Source organism: Kwoniella pini, chromosome 4, assembly GCF_000512605.2.
Source record: "Kwoniella pini CBS 10737 chromosome 4, complete sequence".
NCBI classification, from domain to species: Eukaryota; Fungi; Basidiomycota; class Tremellomycetes; order Tremellales; family Cryptococcaceae; genus Kwoniella; species Kwoniella pini.
Genome location: NC_091719.1, coordinates 736,030 through 763,515, shown reverse-complemented (window position 1 = coordinate 763,515; position 27,486 = coordinate 736,030). Strand labels below are relative to the sequence as shown.

The 27,486-nt window shown below is 42.3% G+C and overlaps 9 protein-coding genes across 9 annotated transcripts; 2 read left to right on the top strand and 7 right to left on the bottom strand.

Annotated features, from left to right (window-relative positions):
- Positions 1 to 614: 614 nt before the first annotated feature.
- Positions 615 to 2,437, bottom strand: I206_103301 (uncharacterized protein; the record flags this gene model as incomplete). Its single annotated transcript, XM_019153462.1, has 4 exons — positions 615 to 718; positions 792 to 1,433; positions 1,489 to 1,793; positions 1,845 to 2,437. 4 exons carry the CDS (start codon positions 2,435 to 2,437, stop codon positions 615 to 617), a joined length of 1,644 nt encoding a protein of 547 aa, XP_019013623.1.
- A 3,675-nt stretch (positions 2,438 to 6,112) lies between these two features.
- On the bottom strand, positions 6,113 to 7,567 carry I206_103300 (uncharacterized protein; the record flags this gene model as incomplete). Its single annotated transcript, XM_070202716.1, has 5 exons — positions 6,113 to 6,221; positions 6,294 to 6,524; positions 6,614 to 6,626; positions 6,702 to 7,197; positions 7,274 to 7,567. 5 exons carry the CDS (start codon positions 7,565 to 7,567, stop codon positions 6,113 to 6,115), a joined length of 1,143 nt encoding a protein of 380 aa, XP_070058817.1.
- A 376-nt stretch (positions 7,568 to 7,943) lies between these two features.
- Positions 7,944 to 9,961, top strand: I206_103299 (uncharacterized protein; the record flags this gene model as incomplete). Its single annotated transcript, XM_019153464.1, has 6 exons — positions 7,944 to 8,052; positions 8,142 to 8,320; positions 8,482 to 8,577; positions 8,643 to 8,906; positions 9,000 to 9,494; positions 9,566 to 9,961. 6 exons carry the CDS (start codon positions 7,944 to 7,946, stop codon positions 9,959 to 9,961), a joined length of 1,539 nt encoding a protein of 512 aa, XP_019013625.1.
- Positions 9,962 to 10,329: 368 nt separating this feature from the next.
- I206_103298 (uncharacterized protein) lies at positions 10,330 to 12,068 on the top strand (the record flags this gene model as incomplete). The annotated part of the gene is made up of 11 exons (XM_019153465.1): positions 10,330 to 10,400; positions 10,467 to 10,478; positions 10,548 to 10,561; positions 10,661 to 10,761; positions 10,839 to 10,971; positions 11,032 to 11,105; positions 11,177 to 11,333; positions 11,405 to 11,599; positions 11,659 to 11,744; positions 11,806 to 11,859; positions 11,937 to 12,068. 11 exons carry the CDS (start codon positions 10,330 to 10,332, stop codon positions 12,066 to 12,068), a joined length of 1,029 nt encoding a protein of 342 aa, XP_019013626.1.
- Positions 12,069 to 12,598: 530 nt separating this feature from the next.
- Positions 12,599 to 13,389, bottom strand: I206_103297 (uncharacterized protein; the record flags this gene model as incomplete). The annotated part of the gene is made up of 2 exons (XM_019153466.1): positions 12,599 to 13,244; positions 13,304 to 13,389. 2 exons carry the CDS (start codon positions 13,387 to 13,389, stop codon positions 12,599 to 12,601), a joined length of 732 nt encoding a protein of 243 aa, XP_019013627.1.
- A 733-nt stretch (positions 13,390 to 14,122) lies between these two features.
- On the bottom strand, positions 14,123 to 15,997 carry I206_103296 (uncharacterized protein; the record flags this gene model as incomplete). The annotated part of the gene is made up of 3 exons (XM_019153467.1): positions 14,123 to 14,334; positions 14,456 to 15,801; positions 15,879 to 15,997. 3 exons carry the CDS (start codon positions 15,995 to 15,997, stop codon positions 14,123 to 14,125), a joined length of 1,677 nt encoding a protein of 558 aa, XP_019013628.1.
- A 2,251-nt stretch (positions 15,998 to 18,248) lies between these two features.
- I206_103295 (uncharacterized protein) lies at positions 18,249 to 20,252 on the bottom strand (the record flags this gene model as incomplete). The annotated part of the gene is made up of 10 exons (XM_019153468.1): positions 18,249 to 18,309; positions 18,369 to 18,504; positions 18,559 to 18,621; positions 18,685 to 18,887; positions 18,957 to 19,093; positions 19,159 to 19,329; positions 19,383 to 19,494; positions 19,552 to 19,752; positions 19,814 to 19,848; positions 19,911 to 20,252. 10 exons carry the CDS (start codon positions 20,250 to 20,252, stop codon positions 18,249 to 18,251), a joined length of 1,461 nt encoding a protein of 486 aa, XP_019013629.1.
- Positions 20,253 to 21,753: 1,501 nt separating this feature from the next.
- On the bottom strand, positions 21,754 to 22,011 carry I206_103294 (uncharacterized protein; the record flags this gene model as incomplete). The annotated part of the gene is made up of 1 exon (XM_019153469.1): positions 21,754 to 22,011. The coding sequence occupies one exon, from the start codon at positions 22,009 to 22,011 to the stop codon at positions 21,754 to 21,756; it is 258 nt and encodes an 85-aa protein (XP_019013630.1).
- Positions 22,012 to 23,725: 1,714 nt separating this feature from the next.
- Positions 23,726 to 26,985, bottom strand: I206_103293 (uncharacterized protein; the record flags this gene model as incomplete). Its single annotated transcript, XM_019153470.1, has 8 exons — positions 23,726 to 23,734; positions 23,803 to 24,182; positions 24,242 to 24,853; positions 24,906 to 24,992; positions 25,048 to 25,170; positions 25,235 to 25,327; positions 25,381 to 25,825; positions 25,891 to 26,985. The coding sequence occupies 8 exons, from the start codon at positions 26,983 to 26,985 to the stop codon at positions 23,726 to 23,728; spliced, it is 2,844 nt and encodes a 947-aa protein (XP_019013631.1).
- Between the last annotated feature and the right edge of the window lie 501 nt (positions 26,986 to 27,486).

The window sequence follows — 27,486 nt, the reverse complement described above, 5'->3', positions numbered from 1 at the left end:
ATCCTAAGACCGTACCCCGTTTCATCAATCTGACAGTGTATGAGATCATCACCAAGAGCGGTTGACCTGCATGCTTAACCCCACTCTATTCTGATTGAGCAATTGTGAAAAAGCCTTTCTGGTATGTATTCTATTCCGCTTTTCCCGAGTCTCATGTACTGCTACTAAGGGGTATGTACAATAATTATACAGTATGTGCATTTCCGTCTAAGGTTTATCTATATACAACATTCCCCCACCAGCTATGGGAAAGACTCCGAATAAACTTGCCCGAAAGTATTCCCACAATACCATATGTGAAAAGCAAGTAATCAACACTGTACTAAGGTGCCACATTCCCTTTAACCTTATCACCGTGCACTCCAGTCATCCATCATTTTCCTTACTCCTTCAATATGAGTTCATTTATACATCGTTTAAAGTCGTCACAAGCCTTTTCAGATTCGTATGAATACCAGTATTTCACAACTGCGAACGTACAACCTAGACAGTCATCAAAGAAAGTGTTCGGGAATCAGAGCTCAGTTTAACACCTGATTGGCATATATTTGGATCGGGTCGAGACATTACTACTTCTTAAAAGACTCACGTCGTAAATCCCAACCTTAGCACAATCACTCGGCCTCTTCGTTGCGTTCTTCACCTTTCTCAGAACCGGGCCTCGAAGGCCGACTTCCAGTACCCATACCGCCATCCATGGCAAGCTCTCCGATATCATCTGCTTGAATGATAACAAAATCAGCTAAGTTACCGACTCTTGCTTGACAATTGGACGATTGGCAACAACTCACATTGGTCATCTTGATTATATCTTCTAGATCTCTCTTGGGCCATCGCACTACTTTCCCCATGTCCCTCATCATGATCGCTATATCTCTTCCTCGCCATCGTAGTAGACTCTTCAGTGTCATGCTCCTCACTTCCGCCTCTTCCTCGACCTCCATTACTAATCTTTTTTCCCCTTCCCCTTCTCTTGATATTCGGCGCGTAATCGCAATGTCCATCAATATGTCGCCTCGAACACTGAGCACACGGCTTCTTCCCATCGCATTTCAACTTTCGACTTCGACAAGGATAACAAGAGATTTGTTGTCGCTTACCTCGCTTAGGAGGCGAATAAGAAGGGTTAGATTGGCCGGTGTGATGGAACGCGGTGCCAAAGTAGTCCGAAGCTGGAGGCGGATGAACGATAGATTGGGATGTCAGTAAGGCTGGAGTAGGTAAAGCAGATGGAGAGTGATTGGACCAATTGTGAGTCATGGGTAGTTGAGCGAGATGAGAGTCGATTCGTAGGTTGTCGTTACGTCTTTGCTGTTGTTGTACCTGAAGAGATCGAGGGGGAGGCATGCCGATAACTGGAGTAGAACGAGTGAGAGGCTCAGTAGATAGAAGTTGTTCTTCGGGGCGTGGATCATGTATCCTTATGTTGATATCTATGGGTGGAAGGCATATTAGCTTGTTTCATCTCATTGCAATGACGCAACTTACTCTTATTTCCAACCCTCCCATGACCGCTGGCCACATCTCTGATTGCATCTCTATACCCTTGCTCGTATCTTTGACTGTCGCCCGCCGACCAATTCCTCATGTCCCGCCTCCTGTCCTGATTAAGAATCAACAATATCTCAGTGTGACGAGGCTGATCAGGTCGAGGAGTGTAGCCGCCTGGGCGATTGGGAAGGGTAACACTGCGCTGCATCTCCGTAGAGTATCGTACGTTTCCACTTTGAAAGTTCACTTCAGACCGCCTGTCATCCGAAACATTTCTGGCGAAGCCGGGTCGAAGCGGGGAACTATCAAAGCAATATCAGCATTGATGATGAGTATCAGATATTATGACTCACAGCGCTTGACCGATTGTGGTCTCTGATAAATGAGGAAGATTTTGCTCGGGCCGACGTCGTACCTGCTGTTCGATCGGACGCGGTGGGGTAGAAGGTCGACTTCGATTTGGTGGAAAGGTTCTGAATGCATCTCTCGAAGGATGGGTCGGACGGGAGATATTGGAGTGATACGAATGACGTTGTGGTGTCAAGATAGGCCGACAGGGTGTTCTTACTCTAGGACCTCTTTCTTGAACATCACTGGCCTGATGAGCAGGTCTTCGGGGCGATGCACTTGACCTCCGAAAGGATGAAAGATCTGAAGAGGTCCTTTCTCTATCTTCGAGCCTGACGCTTTCCGATTGGTTAAGCAAAGTTGACAAGGACGCCGGTAATCGAGGTCTAGGTGATAGGATCTCATGAGATTGAGTTGGATTGTTGTTCGACCTGTCGGAGGATGGCATATCGACGTAACTCCTGGTTGTGCCAAAAGAATGGGGTACGTTGGCGAGAACAGAGCGAAGATCTTCTTGTTGATCGTGATGCGCACCTTGGGGTCTTGGTAGTAAAGATGGCCGCTGAATTTCAGGTGACTCCTCGCTGGCAAGCGACATGACCTATATCACAGTACAAGAGTCATGGGTGTTAGCGATGTTGTCCCTCGATTTCGACTCCGACATCTCGTAAAATAGCTAATTATACCATAAGAAATAAGAATGATGATGTAAAGTTCCTTGAAAGAGATTGTCGCACTCGAGACGTAATGGGTGAGTGTTTGTCAACTCCATGCGAGAAAGTTGACGTCAAAGAATACAAAGGTAGATCAACCTATGTAAGAACATGAGCCGGGAGAAGGGGAAAATCCGTGAAGATTTTCCCTCAGGCATCATCCTTTAAATATAGTAAACCAGAAAATTGGCCTTCTCAGAGTCGAAAATAGAAGATCAAAGACAACGGATCAGTATAGAAAGTCACTTACACTCTGTTTACACCAATTAGAAGGCGTTTAACCGTATCGAGAATGTGGCTGGCTAGGATGTGATGATAGTTGGTATTTCTTCAAGGTAGAATCCGATGGAAACCGTAAATAAATCGTATGAATCAGCATTGAGCTATATCTTGTAATATAGATGAATTTGACAATGATAGTGATTGAAATGACGAGAAAGCATCAGAATGATCGATTGAAAAGAAAAAAGATAAACATACATATATGGTAAAAGGTGATGATGATGATGAATTGTGGCTGAGTTGAGTATGGTCAATCATCGATCATTCGCGAACTGGAAACGGAGAAATCAAGATATTGTATCAGTAAGTAGATATTTGCTTATTGAAAATACTGTAGTAGTTAAATTTAGTCAAGTTGACGTAACCCCCTTTCGCTTTTCCTTTCCCTTACTATTTTGATGGATCTATGACTTATTGTCTTTGATCCTGATCTATGTCCCGATGTGGGCAAGAAGGGGAGGGGGTATCCTATGTCTTTTTCCAACACAGCAAAAATGTTCGGCTTACCTGATTTGGATTGAGAAACGCGTGGTTGGTGTTGTGTATTGTTGACGATCTACAAAAGTAATCCTTTCTTTTCGGAAATACATTGATTAGCGAGATTTCAACCTTCACTACCTAATCCAGGCCCATATGTCGGTGGATATAATCGATCGTAAAATTGGTTGTGTACTGTTAAAGTGTCAAGGTGTTGATAATTTATATTTCGGCGGCAGAGAAAACATATGTATATGTATTGGTCTTGAGTAAGGTTATCCGTGCGGTCTGGTATAAAGTTGGGAGATCAGGGATGGAGATTTGAAGCTGCTATATAAAGGTATCTTAGATCGGCTAAGATACTATTCACTCCCTTTACAAATCTGTTGGAATGTCAAAGTAGGAACGATGAAAGGTAGTTAGGGGTTCAGAAAGGAAAAGTCGTGACTAAAAAATCGCTCTTCTTTATATGTCTTTTCATGTTTTGAGATGTCACTATGAAGTCATTTCGAGATCACATATCTTGGAAGCGATGACAAAGACAAAAGGTATGATTCTTCATACGCCACTTTTGAACGATGATGAAATTCTACTATCTTAGCTTTATTTAGAAATTGAAGTAAATCGCCCTGCTCCATTTATCGGTTGTTTTGTTTCAAGAATTTAAGCGAAATTTGAAGTTGAACTCCAACGGCTTCTTGCTGATGATTTGATTCTGTTTTTTGGTTCTAACCAATGAGCGGATGATGTTTAATCGATAATGGACAATTTGAGCGATTTTCATTGTCAAGAAATGTGATATTCTTGTAAGATGGATCATATCATTTTGATTGATCAGATAACTTCGTGTTTCAATATAGCTCCGAACCCATGTGAGGTACAGCAAGGCGGAGTAAGATCAAAGGACCAAAGGAATGGAACCTTTTTTCCATATTCTCTGTGGTTCTACAGAGCTAATTCTCAATAGGGAAAGGGAAAGTGCATAAGAATGACGTTTATATTTGGCCACAAGGTATACGCAATCCTTGTCAATACCTGGAATATGCATATCTCTTTTATCGACCATGATCGGAAATGAAGATCATTTTCGATTAGATAGACTGGTTTCATCTAAAAGCTATAATTACTAAAATTTCTCCGATACGAGCTTGAGATATTCGTCTGCCTTCCTTTACGATTGATTACTCGTCTCCTTCTCACACAGTATGAGTGCGGGGTTATGGCGTCATAAGACCTTTGGAAGAAGCATTCGTCATACCCTGTTATTCTAGGATGCGAATATACAGGAGAGGTACCGGATGTAGATCACTTTTGGAGGGACTAGCTAAGTGGTAAAGGAATGCTTACAGTGTTTGGTATCGTGAGTGAGATAATGTACTGAACCCTACCCTAAAGCAGACATTCTTCACAAGTTGACATCGCTCAAGGGATGCTATTGCTCAAGGGTTATCAACGATCTTGATCTGGATTGACTGCTAAAATTGCTTATGGTCGCTAGGACAATCCTCACCAAGATCATACAATTACAGCTGACAGGCGATACAATACATTCTTTGCCTTCAAAGTAGATCTTGGAATAATCATTGTCTCACACTATCTTTTGACTATTAGCTACATGAAGGCTTGTTCCTGAGCATTCAAAATTCGATCAAACACCGATCTGTGTATGTTTTTTTAATATATCCCCTGATTCATAGCTGCTTGGATCATCTTGTCCGTGGTAATTTGAACGTGCGTGATCTCATCTCAAAAGAAAGCTGCGAAGAACTTTTTCGTTATTGATTGATGTGGATGAAACGTTTTTCCGAGACATATTGGTTTGGACCTTACTACTGTATATCTTGAACTAATGTTAATCGCTTGTACCTTGTTGTGTCTTTCTGGGTGGGGAAATGAAGGCACTTATGATGACTGTATTTGACCTGATATCAATTATCTCAAATTTCCAAATAAGGTTTCGGTGTACGTTCCACTCAAAGTGAGTGGGGAATTTCAAAACAGCTTATTACTTGTGCACTCATACAATACACCTACATTGACGTCAATCGCAGCGTTACAATGCTCTCATCGTTATGATCCATATTTCACTTTCAACTCGAACAAATCAATTTTATGACCATATCACCGGAAATCCATTAAGTCTTGTATATCATATGTACCTGACGGATCCTTAAGGGTAGGTGTCCAAAAAGCAAATCAAGGCGTAAAAATTGATAGAACAATGCGGCAATGCGAGATCAACGACGTCAGAATCTCATCTCCGTCAAAATCAACAACTTTACGCCCTATTTTTAGGTTATCTATTCCTTATTGCCACGCTCAGCTTAATCTCTCGCCCGAATAAAATAAACTCATGATGGTGAATCAATTGTACCTATATCCAAGCGTACTTTTGCGTTTGGACTATATCAGCTGAAAGTGGTTTATGCGTTTTAGCTTTATTTAACTTTTTACCCCACTTCAATAGTAATTTGATGTCAGTAAAATAGCATCCGAAAAACGGAGATGATGATTCGCCACTAACTACCCTTATGGTGAAGCTCAAGTTGAAACCTAGACCTGATCAATTTACGTTATATGCTGGATGATATTTTAATGCATCCATGTACACGTATGACGGAGGTTCCATCAATCTGTCGTGAAATCTTATAGCTACAAAGTATGACTGTAATCTGACAGCCGATGTTCTCTAATTCGCCTTGTTCGAGGATATAACAAAATACCCTTCAATAAGATCTTCGTCTTTCGTCATGTCATTGAAAGGTATTCTACTCTCATACTGACTTTTCATATTTGGGACACTAAGGCGCAAGCTTGGAGATATCGGCAGATTTCGCTTTACCCTCCAAAATCAATTCTGATAAAACCTTTCCAGTACCCGGACCTTGTGTTATTCCCCAACAAGATAACCTATGATAACCATTCATCTTTCGATCAGCACAGGTTGAGATAGCGCAACAAATCATAGTCGAGGCAACTCACCCTGATCCCACATAGACACCTTCTACGCCTCTAACTTTACCTACTAATGGTCTACCACGATCTGCAATTGGTAGGAAACATGCTTGTTCAGCAACAATCTCGACTTTCTCTTCCGGAGTGAAAACGCTCGATAATGCTTGAGCCTGTTTATGTAATTTCTTAATCGCAGATTGAGATGGTGAAACTTCGGCAGCTGTTGGTGGGAGTGGCTCGTCGTCTCCTGCACCACAACTGAAATAAGAGATCAGCTTTTAAGACTTGTGAGACAGCAAAGCTGTAGATTAAGGATGATCTTTCGATAATTTTGTGCTGATACTCACATATAGGTTGTACCTGTAAGAGGAGAAGTTCGACATTTTCGTCAATATGACTTCTGGAGTATGAATCGTGTCAGTCGGCTTGACTCACCATCTGGCCTAGCATAAACTTCAGGTTCACCGGCACTACCATCTACCATAGTCATACTAGTAAACAGACAAGTAGCTGAAAGTTGTTGCTGTGTCTTAAGAACGATTGAATGAGCTCTATGACCTTGTACACCTAATTTACTGCCGACTTTATTTCCTAAAAGTTGTTCTGATAATTTTCCTGTCCAAGGTCCAGCAGCTATAACTAATTGATCAATTTCAATTTCTTCTTTTTCTCCATTCTCCTTTGTATAGTTAACAGATTTTGGACTTTGATTTGTATTATCCAGAGTTAATGAAGTTGCTGTACCGATTTTTACTTCAGTCGAAGGTTGTTCCAGGAATTTTTTGGTAAAGAATTCCGTAAATAACCTAGGATGTACTTGAGCTGTAGTTGAATGAGATCCTAATGATCTAGATGAATGGACTAGACCGTCTGCTAGCCAAGGTAAGGGTGATGGTTTTTTGGATTTCCTAGTAGCGTCTGTTTCGATTGACTGAAAGTTTGTGAAATAATTAGCCTGAGTAATAACTCGAATGGCTTGTAGAGGAGCACGGGAAAGAATTACTTACGAGAGTATCAACTGTTCTGTAACCCCATTCATCTTTTCCATTAAATTGCTTAGCCAAATCCGCATGAAGGTCGTAACTCATGGCACTAAGATCGGCAGTGGCACTTCCATGCCAATCTTTAGCTAAGAATCCACCTGAATAACCTGAGGCAGCAGCTGCAATCTTAGTTCCTTCCAATAAAGTGATTTTGGTACTTGATAATCTTGCTGAATGAGTAGCTAAGAAATAAGCGGTAGATACTCCGCATATACCTCCTCCTATTATCAAGATATGTTGTGGTGCTGCAGGAGCCATCTTGTCTGCCGAAAAGATCTCGATCAAGGCAGAAGGTATCCAGTTGTACAATGTAAAGGTATCACTTGAGTTGATTCTTTTTAAATGACGGAAAGAACAGGAATGATGAAAAATTTATTGATGAAATAGGGCATATATAGGTGACAGATGTGGTATATTTTCAGTTCGACGTCATAAAATCAATCTCCGATATCAACCGTGGTAACGTGTACAACCGTGCCTGAGTACATATCTCCACCACACGACAGACAGCTAGACCTAGTATCCCCCTTGGCATGACCTCAATTACAATATATCTGATTGACATAATACCACCTGCTGAGCATAAGCAAAGCAAGCACGAGCGACACAACCGAATCTACTGGCCCTTAGCACCATGTCAGCTCCATCAGGTATCAAAGTACCACCTTCGCTCACTTCAGCTTTCTCGACCGCTCGTAACGATGCAGGAGATGTCCGAGCTTTAGTATTTACTATTGAAGGGGGTGAGTAAGATTGACATTGAGAACGGGTGTGATCTCGTGCAATGAATCAGAAGGCTAACCCATACTTCTGAACATGATTCGTTCTTCAGAATCGTATACGCACTTGACTACTGTCAAACCGAAATCAACATATAAAGACGATATTGCACTTTTACCTGAAACCTTACCATCTTCGAAGACTCCAGCTAGTTTCGCGTATAGGCTAGATACTAAGGATGGAGGTTTACATGAATGGATGATGATCACTTTTGTTCCGGATGATGCAGGTGTGAGTAGTTTGATGTCCATTATTCTCATCTGTAGTCTCAATTGTCTCACACTCGTATAAAAGCTTCGCGCTTTTTGAGCTTTAATCGGTTCTTCTCTTGATCGTCAATCGCACAAGCAAGACATAAGGAGATTTCAGCTAAATTACACCTTTAATCACAGGTTCGAGCTAAGATGCTTCAAGCATCTTCGAGATCAGGTCTTCTAAAATCACTCGGAGCTAATAACTTCAAGCACGATTGGTTTGCTACTTCAATAGTGAGGTTTGACCCAGCTTGACATAATGGAATTACCACCAACTGAATTTGCATTGATGTACGCAGAATGACCTCACACCTACTGCTTTGACCGCACACTTGAATCACCTTGCCTCTCCACCACCTCTCTCGGCCTCTGAGGCTGCTCTAGCTGAAGTTAGAGAAGCTGAAGCTGCCGAAGCTAAACGAGCAGCTCTTGATCCTGAGACTGAGGCTAGACGACGTAAAGTTGTGGTAGGACTAGGTGGGAAAATGGAATGGGGAGAAGGTGTCGAGGATGCGCTCAAAAAAGTAGCTAAACGAAGTGATGAGGGCTGGGTCGTTGTACTTGTAAGTTTCGTTCTTTAAACTTGTTTCATTAACTTATTGAAGCTTTCGACATTGATGCTTCCCGAGCTGATATATCGGAATTGCCCAAATTAGGAAATTCCCGCTACTTCAACCAGCGCACTAAGCTTGGTGACCTCTGAATCAACAACTCCTGCTCAATTGTCCTCCAGAATTCCCGCCAAATCTCCTTCTTATGTATTTTACTCTTATCCTACACCACCTTCGTCGACACCTTCTCTCAAAACTCCGGCCAAATTAGCGGAACAGAGAAATACCTTCCAGGCTACCACTGGTGGAGTTAGGAATGTACCTCTATCCAACGCACCTCGTACTGAAGATGACAATGGCGAGTCTAAAGCAACTGAAAAGGATGAAAATGCTGAGGAGGCGGATAAGCAGGAGGAAGAACCTGAGGCCAAGACAGCTGCAGAACCTCCTGTAGTTGAAGATCAGGGTAAAGGACGAGTCATTTTCATTTATGTTTGTCCGCCCTCTTCGCCTGTGAAGTACAGGATGATCTACTCTACCAGTACAAGGAGTGTTCGACAAGATGCTATGGACAAAGCAAATGTGGATATAGTAGGCAAGGTATGTTATACCAAATAGTCGCGGAAAATCATGCTATATTGCGGCTGACACGACTGATATCTTTAATTTAGCTCGAAACTTCCGACCCACACGACCTTACGGATGCCCAATTGAGATCAGCCCTCCCCCCTACTAGGCCCACCCACTCAAGCTCTCTTCCGACACCTACCTCGACTTCAAGCATCGGAAATTCCGCAAGGCCATTCGGTAATCCATCTTCCGCTCAAGCCGCTCCATTCGGCGCGCCAATCGGAGGAGCTTTCGGTAGACCTCGTCCACTCAATGTACCTAGCAGATCCGCGACTCAGATTCCTTTACCCGCAAGTGGACCTATCACACCTGTTGAAGGAGCAGAGGAGGGGGACAGTAAAGATAATATACGAAGAGCGTTTGATGCGTTTGGTCCTAGAGTAAATTCGCCTGGTGGAGGCGGTTTCGCGAGACCCAAACCAGCTGGTAGGAGATAATTTCACGTATTGGCGTAGTATAAGATGAACAAGAAACGTTGTAAATATCCATAAACCGGTCATGTTGGCCATATGCTCTGGATGAAAAATGTCATGAACATGGAATTATTCATTATAGGATGGAGAATGCCACATGTAAGGATCGGTTCAGGCGGTTAGTTCATTAAGCCGTGCCTGCACGTGGTTTGAGATGTTGAATTTCTGAATTTCAGCATTTCAACGATTTAATTTACTCGTATGTTGATTGTACTCATATTGCTTCTTTTCGCATATTCTTTGAACAGACTTTCGCCAAAGCAAAAGTACCTACACAAAGGTGCACAAAGTATTCTCTCTCTCAGATTCTACACACTAAAAATTTGGATACAATGGCTCCTACTGCTCCAGAAGCTGCTACTCAAGGATTACCTCCTGTAGGGGAGATGACCTCCAAGGATTAGTGAGCATCAATACTTGCTTGTCGAGGTAAAGCCATGCGCTGATGAATGATTTCCTTGAAATTTAGCTATGCCGATAGGTGAGCTGTGATGTCCCGAACAAAGTCTGATATGTTTAGCTGACAATTCTTAACCTTCCAATTGTCAAGTTACGCCCACTTCGGTAAGTGAAGATCTGGCTGTTTAATTCGTCCCAGATATTCATCTTAACTCGCCTGCGTGGTGTTACGCTAGTATACTGATGTTTATTGTAAATGTATAGGTATTCATGAAGAGATGTTGAAAGACTCAGTCAGAACTCTTTCTTACAGAGACGCTATAATGCAAAACCCTCATTTGTTCAAGGGAAAGACCGTTTTAGATGTGAGTAGGCTGGCATTTTGATTTTCATGTTATCTTATTCTGAAAGACTGATGAATTATATGGTATTCAATCCGTAGGTCGGATGTGGTACCGGTATCCTATCAATGTTCGCTTCTAAAGCAGGAGCCAAGTTGGTCATTGGTATTGATATGTCAAATATCCTTGATCAAGCTGAAAAGATTGTTCGAGCAAATGGATTCTCAAAAGATGGTAAGTCCCTCTTCTCGATCTCTCAGCACAGTTGAGTATTGATATCCGCCTGTCTTAAAGAAATCGTTTTGTTGAAAGGAAAATTGGAGGATGTTGAATTACCAGTCAAACAAGTGGACATAATCATTTCCGAGGTATGTCTGTTTTCCAGGTGTTTGGAAAATGCCGTTTCCGAGGTCTTGCATGAGCTGATGATGTTCTTTAGTGGATGGGTTACTTCCTTCTCTACGAGTCCATGCTCGATACCGTCCTTCTTGCTAGAGATAAATACTTGACGCCAGATGGATTACTTTTCCCAGACAAAGCTACCATCTTCTTGGCTGCTATTGAGGACCAAGATTACAAGGACGAGAAGATCAACTGTGAGTACAAGATTTGCGAGAAGATGAACTCTGTTCCTTTTGTGCATATACTGATCTGCCGGACATTGTAGACTGGGATAACGTGTACGGATTTGACTATTCATGTATCAAGGAAATTGCTCTCAAAGAACCATTGGTCGATTGTGTTGAACTCAAATCAGTCGTCTCACACCCATGTGCCATCAGACATATCGATATCAAAACAGTGACAAAAGAGGATCTGGCTTTCAAAGTGCCATTCCAACTTAAAGCCACCCGAAATGATTGTAAGATATGCATCGCTTATCTTCACCGATTTGGTCAGCTTATTTGGATGTTATGTTAGACGTTCACGCTTTCCTCGGATGGTTCGATATCTCCTTCTCATGTTGTCATAAACCCATAAATTTCTCCACCGGTCCTCAAGCTAAGGTGAGTCTTATTCTGAAATGCTTCCTCTATATCTGCTCGGTTGCTGACGATTTGGATTCAGTACACCCATTGGAAACAAACTGTATTCTACACTCCTGAAACACTGACGGTATCCGTAAGTTCAACCTTAGCTGTTCTTTCGACCGTCACAGATCTCTCTTCCAAATCGCTGACACTCATCCTCAATGGTAGGAAGGAGAAACTATTCAAGGTGAATTGACATGTGCACCAAATTCTCGAAACAACCGAGATCTAGATATCGTAATCGATTACGAGGTCGTAGGAAACGAGCCTATAAAATCAAAGATGGTTTACAAGATGTAAGTAAAGCTCGGAATTTGAGTGCTGTAGAGGATGAACTGATATCTGACTGTCAAAGGTCATAATCTTCTCATCTCATCTCGCTTCACTGTCAATCTCGGATCTCTTCTTACTTCGATCACACCTCGATAGGTATTAAGTATGCTTGTAGGATCTAGCGAGATCGCCGGCGGAATAGGTTTGAGAAAGGGTTTCAGCGTAATTTCAACATATATTCTTATACCCAAGATATGCATATTCTCATTCGCAACTCATTGCCCATCTGCTCTTACTTCTGCTCAATGAGGAATGCCATTGTCTTGCCATTTCATTGTGGCAGACGTGTCGACACCAATCACTATGTGAAACCAGGTAATGAGAGATTGCTAAGTCATGCATGAATACAGTGTGAGATCATGACCAAGTCCCTGATCGGTGCCGCATTTCGCCTTTGCATAATCTATCAATAGAAAATTCATAATCTGCTAGATATCATCAATCGTTTTCTATAAATCAACTAATTTGAATGAATCAACTCATATGAATAAATCAACTTATCCACCAATTCTTTTCCTTTCTCCCCAAGCTTCATCAACTTTATTTAATTCATTTTGAATTTTTTTAACACCTAATTTTCTAGCTTTTCTAGCTTCAATCCAATTTGAATTATTTATATTTATACCATCTAAATCTAATAAAGCTTTTAATAAATTTTCACTTAATCTTGCATGTTCTTTTTGTAAAATTTCAAATTTTGGTATAATTTTAGGTTTATTTAAATTATTTGATGATGTATTAGTTTGTGAAATAAAAGTTAAAATTGAAGGAATTAATGGATTTAATAAATTTTCAATTAAATTATTTATCCATTCAATTAATATATTTTCTTGATCTGTTTCAGGTTGTTGAATTTTTTTCTTAACAATTCCTGCTCCATTAGATTTATTTATTGTATTTTCATTATTTCCTCCATTAGAAGAAGAAGGTGAAATTGAAGGTATATCTCCATTTTTACCTATTAATACTAATGTTGATCCATCTTCTATACCATATGAAGATATTGTAAGTGATGAATCTTTTAAAACTGCTCCTTTGTATATTAATTTTAATTGATCAAGAGGTAAAGAAGTTTGAGCGGAAAGTGTTGCGAGAAGTGTAGAAAGTGGAGTTAAAGATGGTGAAGGGATTGGAATATTGAATCTAAAGTTGAAAAGTTTAGATCAGCAAGAGTTTGATACGTTGTTAATCAGTAGACTCACTTTTCTTTACCCCATTTCACCTGAATAAGAATTTTTCCTTCCTCCCGCTCGACTTTAGCACGCCGAAAAGGATTGAAGAATGACATTGTAAGGGATTTCCCTATCAAAAAGGGAGTTACTAAGAGGGATATGACAGTCAGCGATGACTATCATCTGGTTTCATGAACTCAACAACGGGAGTTGTGATCCTCCGACTGAGTCTGCTTTCGATTGTAGATTTACATATTGGAGACAGTACGAAAACTCACGGAACGTATCGGTTATGGATGACACTTTGAACTCGAATCTATATAACAGTTCCGCAGGCCGCTATGTATCTGTTGAGTTGTGGCGATGATTCTGTTTTCTGATTGTCTTCGAATGTACGCGTATTAATGAACAATGCCACGATGATATGGATGCTAGAAACAAAGCATAGATGAAAAGAAAAGAACGTCATTAAGACGACAATGCTGCAAGTAATCTGGTATGCGATCTCGACCACGTGCATGATCCTGCGCCCGTGTAAGTGTGTGGCAACTTGGTCAAACACGCCAACTATTATTTGAGCATGAAATCGAAAATACATGCTCCCCGTGAATATTAACCCGTGAATATTAAAATATATAACCAAATACCTCGATACACCTTATTATATTATGGGAATGTAGAAGATAGAGTATAAGTGGGAAGAAGCCATTATACATGACAAGAACTGAAAGATATTACAGGCGGTCAAAAATGACTGTGGCGAAGAGGCGGCTTTTTCTTTCCCCTCCCTCCACTCCCCTCTTTCGACCATCTACAAGACTTTCCAATCACATCCAACCAATCTCGAGCTTAGACAGTAGTTTGCATGGCGTTGGAGTTGGCAACATCGTGATGTTGTTCGTGGCCGATCTTCTCGTGGGTAGAAACGGGTAACTTTCCATCTTGAGTGAGACCCATCTCGGCGGCAAAGGTGGAATGGGGCTTCCAACCAGCAGATCGTCGAGGAGATCCACATTCTTCCATCATACGGTCAACTTGCTCCAAAGTTAATCCTTTGGTTTCTGGGTAGAAATTTTAGACGTTAGCGACGTTCCCAGGGTTCTGTGAGGGTTGTGAGAGCCCTCAAGAGGCTTGGGGAGGTAATCGAGAAGGAGAAAGCAAGAAAATCGAAATTAAACTCACCCCATACGAGGAAGTAGGCATAGACGAAGCAGATGACACAAGTTGATCCCCAAATGAAGAAGACCTTTGAACCAAGGTTGGCCTCGTCGGTACCAACCATGTAAGGGGTGATTACGGCAATGATACAGTTCCAGAACCAGTTGGAAGCGGTTGAGAGACCAACACCTCGAGATCGGATTGGGATTGGGAAGATTTCACCGATACATACCCAAGCACCAGGTCCCCAGGTGGATGCGAAGAAGAAGATGTAAATACAGATGAATGAAATTTGAGCTTTGACGACGGATGCATCTCCAGGTTTGGCGACACCGATGATACCGACGATGAATTCACATATTAACATTCCCAAAGCACCGTAGATCAAAAGAGGTCTTCTACCGAATCGCTCGATTGACCAAAAAGAGATGGGAGTAGAGCATACGTTGACCAAGGTAGTGATTAAAGAGATCAAGAATGGGTTGGAGATTGTACCGAGATCCTTGAAGAAAGTAGTACCAAAGTAGAAGATGAAGTTGACACCGGTCCATTGTTGCATCATTTGCAAAGAGATACCAAGAAGAGTTCTTCGTAAGTTGGATTGAGGATTGGAGATAGAACCACTGAAACAAGCTGCCCATGAACCGAACCAAGTTTGAGATGGGATAAGTTCAGTCTCGTATTCGTGGTTGGCGATAATCTCGGCAATTTCCTCTTGGATGTAAGGAGACTCTTGTGGTTGACCTCTAACTCGAGCCAAAGCTTTTGTAGCTTGATCGAGTTTACCGTGTTTAACGTACCATCTTGGTGATTCGGGAAGAAGGAAAAGACCAATAGCGAGAATTATGGCCCAGGCGAATTGAATGGAGATCGGAATTCTGTAAGATCCGGTATCGAGTCTGTTTTGAGTAGCGTAAACCACACAGGATGCCAAGAGCAAACCGATGGTGATACAGAATTGGTAACCTGATACGATGGCACCTCTAACCTTTCTTGGGGCGATCTCGGACATATATAAAATAATGATGGCGGAGACGAAACCGACACCGAAACCAGCGATAATTCGACCAGCTACTAATAGACCAAGACTTTTGGAGGCGGCTTGAAGGATAACTCCAACAATGAAGATACCACAACCGGAAATGATGGTGATTCTTCGACCGAAGTAATCAGCCAAATCACCAGCGATGATGGCTCCGAAGAAAGTACCGGCGGAAAGAATGGAAGTGATGAGGGATTTTTGCCATGAAGGAAGGGTGAAAGCATCTTTAGTAGCTTGGGAGGCGTCGGCTGCAGGGATGGGGATACCAGTGTAGAGGTTGATGAAGTAGTTCATTCCCAAAACACCGTTCATGTACCCGGAATCATAACTGGTAGTATGTAAATCTTTTAATTAGCCCCGCGCCCGACGATTATTTTCAGCGATCGATCTAGTAAACAAACTCACCCAAAGAAAATACCACCGAATGAAGCGAAGACACACAACATGTAAGCTTTCACGGTCACGGGGGCCTCTACCCGTTCTGGGTTAGTGGCCGCCTGCAGAACAGTAGCACCACCTGGCATGTTGATTGATTGGCTGGCTGCTAATAGGGGAGAAGAGTAACTATAAAAAGGCCGATCCTTTAGCTGACTATCAATTTTGAGGGATGTCGATAGCAAAGTATGCTGATAATGTAGGAGTCACGCACTGTGTTGTGAAAGTTTGTCGATTGGCTAATTAGCTAGTTTGAAGGATAGAAAAATAAACAGAAGGGAGATGTAAAAGTCAGCTGAGTAGCGATTGTTTATATATTAATTTTTTTTTAGTTTGAGCTTGATGGCGGCCAAAGAGTGATTCAAAGGGAGTCCTTTGTGATTGGTCTTGGAATTATTCAGAGACGCGATGCGGTAAGAGTGTATGATCATTCGCCTGATTCGGATAAAGACACTTCTTCTCTTTGTTTACCGTAAAATACAAAAAAGAGAAAAAAACCACCTCGATTTGTGCCTGATTGAAGTCATACACCTGAAAATCTAAACGATCGACCTTCAAAATGGGGCAACCTATTCCGGGGCAAAAGCGGCAGCAGGTGAGGATGACTCGGAGTACCACCCGTAATTCAAAAAGGGTTTACGCACTTTTACCCAACATCCTTAGCTCGGTACGGACCTTGCCTAGCCTCGTTTAGACATTTAAACATTAATTTTGACCAAAACTGAGTCAAAATTTCATCGGTTGTGATGAAATGGTTGATAGCCGGAACTGAAGAAACATCCTTAATTCGTACATTTTTCTCGTTATTTTCATGAAATATCTCAAAAACATGTGACTTTCTGTTCGTTTTTTACTCAATAGTATGTCGCATGTGTTTCTAGGTAGGGGAAATTCAAACACCGCAAAATGAGTCCGCTTAGCTGTTTTAGCCTCTTTATTACGGCAAGCCACTTACCCCGTCTATTAGGTAATTACCATGCGGTAAATGCGGTTATCTCGATTGGTTTTCCGAATTTAACGGCGTCGCAATCGATGTGTGAGCATGCTTGATCCCGTCTACTTGGTACTCTTGATCTAAGCTCATATCCTCCTGGAACCTCCACACATGGTCGAATAGATCCCCAACAGATCTCTGGGAACAGCAAAAAAAATGACATGAGCCAAGTATTATTGCTTGCTGATATTACTTAATCGAATTTAGAAATCCCTTTCAATTCATGCAGTTCCAGTAAAATAGCAAATGAATGCACTAGGAACATGAAACCTAAAAAGACTATTCGGAGACAACACTATTTCCTGTCCGACAAGACACACCTTTCAACGCGCTCGCTATAAATAATATATGGCCCCGAGATCATGTTTCCAATTCCCTTCTGCCTCAGCTTGTTGATCATGAGAGCAGGGACTTTTGATCGAGAAACACTGCGGTGACCCCATAGCCGCCAATAACGATATTTTCAGGGAAAAGTTCACCAAAGCCTCTCTACCATCCCGACGGTTCTTACACGCCCCGAAGTTCCAGGACTCAAGATGCTGCGGTAATAGTTCTTCCTACGAAATTTTCGTAAACAAGCGTCGAGACCAGAACGAACCCACAATTTGGCGTACGGTTTTCTGTTCTGCTTACTACTCAGCAAGATGATTATGGAAAACTACGAATTCAATCGCTCGGAAGTATTACGAACATGTTCAATCACAGCCATGGTTGAGAACGAATTTGTTGTTCCGGAAAGGCCGAAACTTACTCAGGAATCGATGCCTGAAACGTGAACTTGGGCTTTCACCAATGTTCCCTTACTGAGCGTTGAGAAGGATCTTCTTTTTTGGAAACTGTTGAAGCGAATATGATCCTGCTGGTCAAGCGACGGGTCTCGGCAAGCAAATCTTGATTTCCCCGGCATCTTGTCTACCCATCCGAAACCCCCTGGGGCAGCTTAACTCCTGCAGATTAAGCGAAGAGATCTGATCAATTGAATGTCGATTGCTCCTCCACATAGTGAGTGCGGAGACTCTGATGGGCTCAAGGGGGTCAATTACATCACAAGCGAGCGCGTCGGGGATGTGCAAAGACAATGGCTCATAGTTTAGGCTGATTAGTAGAGATGCCTAGTCAATATTGAAAAGTGTATCGATTGTGTAACTAATACATGCTACTACAGAGTCATCTATAAACAGACCTACCCCTTATCAACTGTACTGAAAAATGCTATGTTACTTTTACGTCAATCAAAGAGGCTTTACGCTTCTAATTCTTGTTATATTATTTAAATTTTAGATGAGACTATTAAATTGGATGATGCGAGTTCGTTGTATTGAAAATGTCCATATGCTATACATAATTTAAGCCTTGACTTGAGGCCATTTAGAGGCCTCAGCAGCCAATCGGATAGCCCAAGTGAGTCTAGAAATGATCGTCAGCCTTGAATCCTCTGACAAAAAGCGACAGCATTGGAGACTCACTCGTAAGTCTTGGTGGCATCTTCGAAAGAAGAAAGGATATGAGGGTCTGGTCCACCTTCAATACAGTCAATGAAGTGAGATACTTCAGAGAAGAATGGATCGTCGTCGGTGAATGAGTGTCTTTCCTCGTGATCATCTGAAAAGGGGTTATCAGCTACATATCAAATATCATGAATTAGTCAAAGCTCACCTCCAGGTCTTCGAACGTAAAGAGTTGGACTTTGGTATGGGTCCACAAGTCTCATGTGGTAACCTGTCACAAAAGATATCAGCTAAACGGCCCCTCTCCTAAGTTCAAGATCTTAGTGAAGCTCACCATCGGCCCATACTTCCAATTCACAAGCGTAGGCAGTTCCTTGCAACGCTACAGCATGTTGGAAGGAACCGACAGCACCGTTGGCGTATTTCCATATAGCAGAAGTGAGTCGAGGGATACGAAGTTCTTCATCGATTTTGCTCTCATCAATTGGAACTTTGGATAATCTTCCTGGTTCCTCGTACCACTCAACCGATCGGGCGCTAGCGTTCCAGTCGGAGTCAGACTTGTAACCCTGCGGTCCTCCTTCCACCGATTGCGATAGAACTCACACAACACTGTCGATATCGACGTCACCACCGAAGTATCTTGACAAATCACAGAAGTGAGTACCTTGTTCGATAACAGGTCCCATATCGATAGCCTTGTTCCACCATGCGGGCTTAGCAATAGCCTCATAGGCACACGACTACATGTCACGGCCCAACATCAGCTGACAGTGATCTACGCCGAGTTCATCATCACTCCACTTACGTATCGAGCGTTGGTAGCCATCACAGTAAGGTTATTTTCGTGGATGATTTGCTTCATTTTTTGCACACAACGGAGGTATCGAAGCATGTAACCGACTGATACAATGTTACCGTTCTTTACAAGGGCATCGGTCACATCCTTGGCGGCTTCAACGGTACCGGTACCAACGGGCTTCAAGCGATAACATTAGCTTGATATTCAGTCGCTAAGGACAGCTGACTTACCTTTTCAATGAAATAAGCTGTCTTAGGGAAAAGTTTGAGCAAATTGATCTCGAGATCGGTACCCTTAGTAGTACCACCTCGATATGCTGGTGGACAACCGACTACAATGGCGCTATAGTGTTTGATCAGCGACATACGTCTTCCCTCCTGAGCCGTAATTATAGCTTACTGAGGATCAGCTGCCTTCGAGCTCTTCAATGCAGCGTGGTAGTCTTCAATGGTTCGGAAAACTTGGGTATCCTTATAAGCAGATTCCACGAAAGATTGCCTCTTTCCATCAAGAACCTTTTCCGCTCGAGCTGTGGATGGATCGATAAGGGCGGTGACCTTGAGCCTTCGACCAAGCTTATGTTCGAATCGGAAAGAATGGCTGAAAATCCGTTGATGATTAGCGCGTAATGATCAAAAGTGATAGTGGGGAACCGGCTCACTTCCAAGGACCTTCGTCTGAACCAAACATGATGTTCTAAAAAAACTTGGTCAGTAAGGTACACGTATATGAACAGAACTGTGCTATGATCCACTTACACCAGCACCGATCATAACAACGTTGAAGTCGGCTCCCGGTTCAGGTGGTGGATGACTGAACATTGCACCGTCCGGGGCCGTTGCGGTAGTAGCGATTGCACGATTTTGTATTTGATAAGAGATTGTCGATGTGACGTTATCGACAGTCGATCGGGCATGAGTATGACGGGGAAGGAGCGGAGTGGATGTCGAGAGGCAACGATTGCATTGCGATTGTTGAATACGTGGAAGCAGAGATCGGGTGAAAGAGGCAGATGTAGTGAAAGTTCGTGATGAGGAACCACCAAATCGTATTAATGGTGGAAGAGCCGGCGAAGCAATAGTGCGAAGATTTGGGTGCATGTTGGTGGATATGAGTTTGACGAATGGTTTGGTCAATTGGTTGAAGTCAGATATATTGTGAGTTGAGGGGAAAAACCGGAATCGAGTCGACAAAATGTCGGTCGAGTATATATATTCGATACCAAACAAAGGTTATAACAATTTTGGGGTCAAGACGATGGATATCGGTTACGACGCCGGATGATGCGAAGATGATCGACCAGGTCCAATTGTTGTAAAATTCAATTGTAGTCGTAGTGGGAAAGGCAATTGAGTGAGGGGCCAACGAATCAGTTGGAGATTACGAATAAAGGAGAGTTGCGGGGTACAAAGGTAATAGTGTTTCAAAGTTAATTTTGTATGCGTGTTACAAAGGAAGAGGATTGTTCGGACATTCACCCAAGGTGTCAATTGAGTGGTTGATATTCAAGGGGTCGATAAAGGTATTTGTAAAGATGTGATAACGAGAACAAGGAGAAATGAGAGATCAATAAATTTCAAGAGTGAAGAAGGGGTAAATTATGTTGTTGATAGCAGAAGTTGCCCCGCGTGGAGGTAGATATTAGCCGCAAACCAAAGGGAGCGGTCGACGAGTAGTCAAGACGACAAAAGAAAGGGAAAGGGCCAGTAATTGCAGCCGATATATATTATTTTTAGTTTCGGGTTGAATGGTGTTCAAGCGAAGAGATTCGTTTCGGCCGGATCAGACAGAAGGATGTTGAAACGAAGGTCCGTTTGATAGAGTTGATATAGGGTCAGCAGTAGAAGTTATTCAAACGAATTTCAATCGTTGGTGTTTAGAATTTACGAATATTTTACGAGGAATGGGAAAATGATCAAAAGTTGACAGTGGGGGTTTTGATGTTTTTAAAGAGGTCCAAGAAGAAGACGATGGATTCGAAACGAAGAAATAATCAGAAAATTTGAGTTGTTATTCGAAATTATGACGTCGTTAAGAGGTGTGAAACGTGTAGCAAAGGATCAAAAGATGATATGGTTTCGGATGATCGATTTTAGTGATGTTTAGTTGAAAGGTAAATGAGTCATAATTGCCAAAAAGGAACATATATACCGCCGGTCGAGGTTGCGGTATAAGGGTTATTCGATTGACGGTCAAAGCGACCAAGCCGGGAGATCATCGAACATCACACACATGGGAGAGGTGAGTGAGATGAATGAGAGGACAGTGCGTTAGTATAATCCATAGAGGAGTATAATTACCACAGATGGTGATTAAAATAATTGAAATGGGGGAAGAAGTGAACCGAGCGCCCAACGGAGAGTTTGTTTGACGTCCAAAGGAGGGTTCAAGATGTAGCGAAATTATTAAGATTTAAGTCAGGTGATTTGGTTGGTAAGAAGGAGAAAAGTGAGAATGGACGTCATATTACAGCAATGACGATTGATTGTTGAATAAGGAAGTATAGGAAAAGGAAATACATTCATGAGCATATTTCTCTCAGCACAATGAGACATGACGCAGTAAAGGGACATGTGTCTGGTTCGAAAAGAAAGTGTTCACTCACGAGTCCATACTAGTTGGTTTATGAACGTTTATACCGCTATGAGGAGCTTCTTCCATACCACCATCTCCTACCGCTTTGGAAGCTTCGAGTTTAGCGATTTGAGATGTGTTGAGGTATCTGACATTGTTGAGTTTGGTATAGGTAGGTAGAGGTTTGAGAGATGAAATTATGGGTCTGGAAGTGGTTGAAAGGGGTTTGGAGAGGATGGAGGATCGAGGGAGAGATGCTCGGAGTAAAGGCGCTCTGAACGACATGTTTAAGGATATCTGACGCGAATTCACAGACTGTCAGTCAAATTGTCGTCCAGCACCTTGTAAGCGAGTCCTGGAGTTGACAAATGCTGAAAGCTCACCTATCTATCTGTTGATAGTCGCTACTTCGTTCTTCGTGCTGAACCAGACAAAGCAACAGTCAGTACAAATTTGCTGAATCAGTATGTAGGACTCGCGATGAAGGAATGAATTGTCATTGACTGAAAAGGCTGAGAGGAAGGAACGTGTCTGGACTCAAAAGGCTTTGCGATCCACCATCAAATTCATCTAAGCTACTCCCCAATTTGATTGATGCATCGGAGCACGATCATAGATCACCATCAAATCCTTCAATTACCCTTTCCCCACCCCTTATCGAACATTCGGATCATACAGTTTATCAGAATTCAAGAGAACTCACTTTAAAAGCTATTTCTGTTTTCGTTCGTTAGTCGTAGTATTGATTTCAGAAAACGTCGATTCTACTTTGTTTGATGTTTTCTTATTTGATATCTACAAGAGTTTTACAGAAAGAATAGATACAATTCTTGTTTATCTCAAAATAAGAAAAAAACCTTTCACATATTCATAATCAATACAGATCCTTACGTGGAGCAAAAGTCTTCGCCAAAAAAGATTATCTATCGGAAAAGGCGCGTCATACTCCCAAGTTTTATAATTTAATATTTATCGTGGGGGAAAGAAGAAAGCTTCTTCTCTTCTAATACAAGACCCTCCTATCTTAAAAAACCCTGAAAATCAACTTTGATGATTATTCCCCCGCTTGATTTCCCGCCGGTCATCTACCTTTTGATGATTGAACAGTTTATCCACAACATTTACAAGCTAAATTGTAGTTTATATCACGTGGAGTGACGCAAGACCTCGCTAGTTCCTTCTTCCCCATGCAAAGGTGGAGCGTCACTTTTGGAGCTTTATCGAGCTTTTGATAGAAAAGCTCGATAAGTATTTTCATGTTAAATCTCGAAAGTTATGACTCATCATGCCTTCAAGGTAAGGGTACCTGTCCAACACAATTTTGCGCTAAGAAATATGTAAGATCTCTGGACGATTATGAATCGTCAAAATGCGATATAACATAGGAACGATCAGAAGAACTCATGGGGCTCCAAACCTCTTAATACACAAATCATTTACATGCATGCGAATACCGCATGATGGGTGCACCTATTCAACATCACTCCAATGTATATATACGAGTCGGTCAATTAATGATTATTAGATAGATCGGAACAAGTTTGACCTCATGTGAAGATTCAACACAAAAAGAGAAGGACCTACTGTTCCACTCACCTAGGCCATCAATTCGCAGCCATATACATATATGATGGTGTCAAAGCAGATTGTTATCGCTACCACTATTAAGGTATTTCCACGAGCTTGTCGTTATAGTCATGTGCTGGATATTCGTAAAAAGTATTTTATTGGCAATTGTAAAGTATAAAAATAGATATTATGCTAGTGAATTATTGACAATGATAAGAGAGGGGTAACAAGAGGCGGTGTTTATCGACGTGTAAGAAGCAATAGCCATTTCAGCCAGATGAGTAGTTGTCGAAGATGATCATACACATGAATGTCGTTGATGATAGAAAGGGGGAATGTGATGAGGTTGAATCACGCGAGGCGGATGTCTGGGCTTAGAGGTTACACGAGAAGTCGGTTCGTCTCGCTACTTTTGTAGCCTACAACTACCTCAATCAGTCTAAGTGATAACTCATCGTCAGCTACCAAGTTCGATATGCAGATTCATCCAGGCAGCAGCAAACTCACGGTATCAGTTCTAGGCCTCTTACTACTATCCGTATCAAAATCACTATTCTCCTCATCATTATCCATGAAATGTTTCGCAGAATGCGGACTTGGCATTCCACTAATACTGGTGGTATCTTGTTGAGTCTCGGTGGTCTTGGTCGGATCAACAGTATATTCAGTTGATTCTAATCCAGGGTCATATGTTGGATCATCTTCATCCGGCAAAGTCACATCGTCCTCGCTTCCAAGTGTGTCATCGAAATAATCCCCCTCGTCTGCTTTGACTGCTTCATAGTCCAGAGGAGTGACAGGGACCGTATCTCTTCCTTTGCCTAATTGGGTGTCGTGCAGTATCGAATCGTCGTCGTCGTCGTCGTCGTCGTCGTCGTCGTAAGATGCTATAAAGAGATATGATTTAGCTCATAAGTTTCATCATCCGCTTAATGAATCAACTCACCTTCATTTACATACCCATCGTCCAAAGATGAGATAGCAGGAGTGATGGGCATTGCGTTACCTCCACCCGGTATTTCCAGCTCGCCCGCTTCCTTGTCTTCATTGACTCGATCAACAAAGTCCTCGAACTCTTCGCCGTCTTCCGGTATAGCATTAATGCGCTCCTCTCCCACTCTTTCAGCTACCTGTAATGCACCTTCCTGTTCAGAAGGGGTGAGACTCGACATCGCTGGAGTAGGGATAGCGCTTGAAGCTTCCCTCTCGCGCTTCAGGGCAATCTCATCGTATGGGACATCGGCAGCGGTTTCTGTCAATCCAGGTATAGTATCTCTAGTGATGGCTTCAGCTTGGCTTGGGGGAACACTATCATATGGAGTAGGTAAAGCGGAGCTGTCAACTGTGGAGTCTGCGGCCCTCTTTTCGCCTAGCCCTGCATGGCGCGGTTTCTGTAGTTCAGAAGAAATTTCATTGGCTCGATTTTGTTCTAATTTAGCTAATTCGTCAAGTGGGACTCTCAATGGTTCTGGCACAGTGGCGTCATTCATGTTTGCACGGTCTTGATCTTGCGTGTCAGTGTCTTTACTTTCCGCGAGAGACCCTTCAACTGTATCGCCTATATTTATAGTCAGTGATATGAGACTTCCCGTCGACTCGATTGGACTTACCACCGTCATCGTTCCAACGTCCGCGCTGTTGCAGCTCTTCCTCGTCTTCCCTTTCTTCTACGTCGTATTCCTCTTCCTCTTCTTGTACTTCAAAGGAGTAGCATCAGCATAGATTGTGTGATCTTTGCTCCATCAAGCTCACCTTGGTCATCTAACTCCTTTACTTCAACCCCTTGTTCGTCCGACTCAGGTTGATGACGTCCTTCACCAGCATAATTCAGGTATCGCGCGCCACTTGGGCCTTCGAAATGCAATGCATCAGTAGCTAAAAATTTTGAAAATCAGCTTTACACTCATGCAGTGTAACGTTAGGAATATGCTGGACTCACGTTTTTGCCTCACGGCAGCCCAATTGGGATGTGCTCTTTCGAGGTCTCTCGTATTTACTTCGTAGTCCACCGATTCAGCATATTGTGCTTCGGCTGATGAAAGAGATTCAGTGAAGCCTCTGCGACATAGACGCCAATTCACTCACCGTCACGTGAGACTCGCCTTCCTGCCTTGTCTCGATATTCTCTCTCCCCAACATTACTATACGCACCGTGTTGCGATTTAGCCTCCTCTTCTTCAACATACTCATCATCTTCGTATTCTTCATACTCTCCATCTTGCTCTCCTTCTTGCTTATCCTCCCGTACGTCTTTCGCTATTTGATCCGGTTGTTCTGGTCGCTTCTCTTGTACTTCGTCTGCATTCTTCTCTATAATCTCCGCCTCTCGTTGTTGCGCATCATCGTGCTTCAAGTCCGCGCTTTCGCTTCTCTCTCTAACGGCGTCTAATTCAGCTTGGATAGCATTGAAACGAGTTATGAACCTGGGTTCTTCCCATGATAGGTATAGTTGTACAGGTTCAGGTAATCCGCAACCGTGATGAAGTAAGATCAGCTCAAGAAAGGTGATAGACTGTAAATTAACATCATCCTGAAAATAGAATATCAGCATTTAACGTTTGTAAAGAAGATATGATGGGAAAGCGCCTTGCTCACCTCGTTCATCTTTAAATCCATTTGTTTCTCGCAAATGATCAAAGCACCATTTTTACTCAAACCCTCTTTATTACATTCTAACTTGATTGCGTTGAGGATATCAGACAGACTAGCTTCAGCTAACTCAGCTTGACGATCTTTCATCCATATAGGAAGAGCATCAGGATCATTTTCGTATGCTTCGAATAGATATCTGGCTTGATCGTTCGGTAAGTGAATTATTATCGGTGGTAAAGAATTAGCATCAATTTCGTAGTCCTCCTCCTCTTCACCTTCTGCATCTTCATCTTCATCAAGAATTTCTTCTTGGCCGTCATCCGGCCCTCCGTTTAAATCAGGTGTGGGTTCTCTAGATTTGGCTCGTTTAGACGATTCACCTACTTGTAATGTGGATGACTGAGGTCCGGGGACTGTAGGTACCGCTTTAGCTTCAATCATATTGCTGGTCGCTTGAGGGTGAGATGATAGAACATCTAACGCCTCCTCGGAAGTTGCGACCTTTTGAGGTTCAGGTGAAGGTACTCTGGCCTCTATCGATGACGACAATTCCGTTGATTCGAAAGGATCACCGTTCTCCACCCTCTTTTCACTGTATTCGTCATTTCCATTATCGATGTCATCAATGAAAGGTTGTTCATCCTGTTCTTCTACTGGCGTCATATCAGTTTCAGGTGCACCTGGGCTTTCTAATGGTTTTGGTAAGACTGTATTTGTACTATTTGAAGCCATCTCAGGGAAAGGTGATACGAGTGGTTTAGGTGTAGAAGAATCTGATGCTGAAGTAGATATAGAACCAGTATTGAATGGTATAGAGGGATTCTCAATTATTGGCGCAGGTTCAATTTCAACTTGGTTATCTTCGCCGCCAGTATCAGGTTTTATTATAGGTTCAATATTCTCTTCATCCATTGCAACTTCATATTCTTCATCATCTTGAATTTCATCAGCCATCATTTCATCTCCATCTGAATCCTCCATTACACCTTCTCCTTCTCCTACTGGATAATCCTCCTCGAGTCCTGTGACTTCATTTTGATGTTCTAAATCTTCATCCATCCTTTCATCATCCGTTATCCTATCGCCATCAACTTCCATTTTCTCACCTATCAATCTGAAGTGGTTATTTTATCGCAACTCGTTTATTCTAATTTCCTGCTTGTATCAATCGTTGTGATACTGATGGTATCTGATTTCTCAATTATGCAGATATAACCATTGAAGTAATTGGATCAGTCTGTAGAGAAGAAGTATGAAAACTATATGATCGGAAGGAATGAAAATAAGGCTCAAATGCAAGATGACATAACGCGAAATCACTTCGTATTTTATTGCTTCCTACTTCCTGCTTCAGTGGCAAGTGGCACATCTGTAATCCTGCATTCCTCAATAGCTCAGTATTCCACGAGACCTGCCTTCATGATAGCTTGCAGGCAACTGGTCTAGAATTACATGTTGCATAGCTTGTAGTTTACGACAACCGTCGTTGAGTCGCAGGATAATCCACTCCTTGATGAGCATGAAACTGAACGATCCTTTCATGCCGCTGTCCTTACTCTGAATGCCATTCTACGTGCGAGAGAAAACTAAGGTATTTGA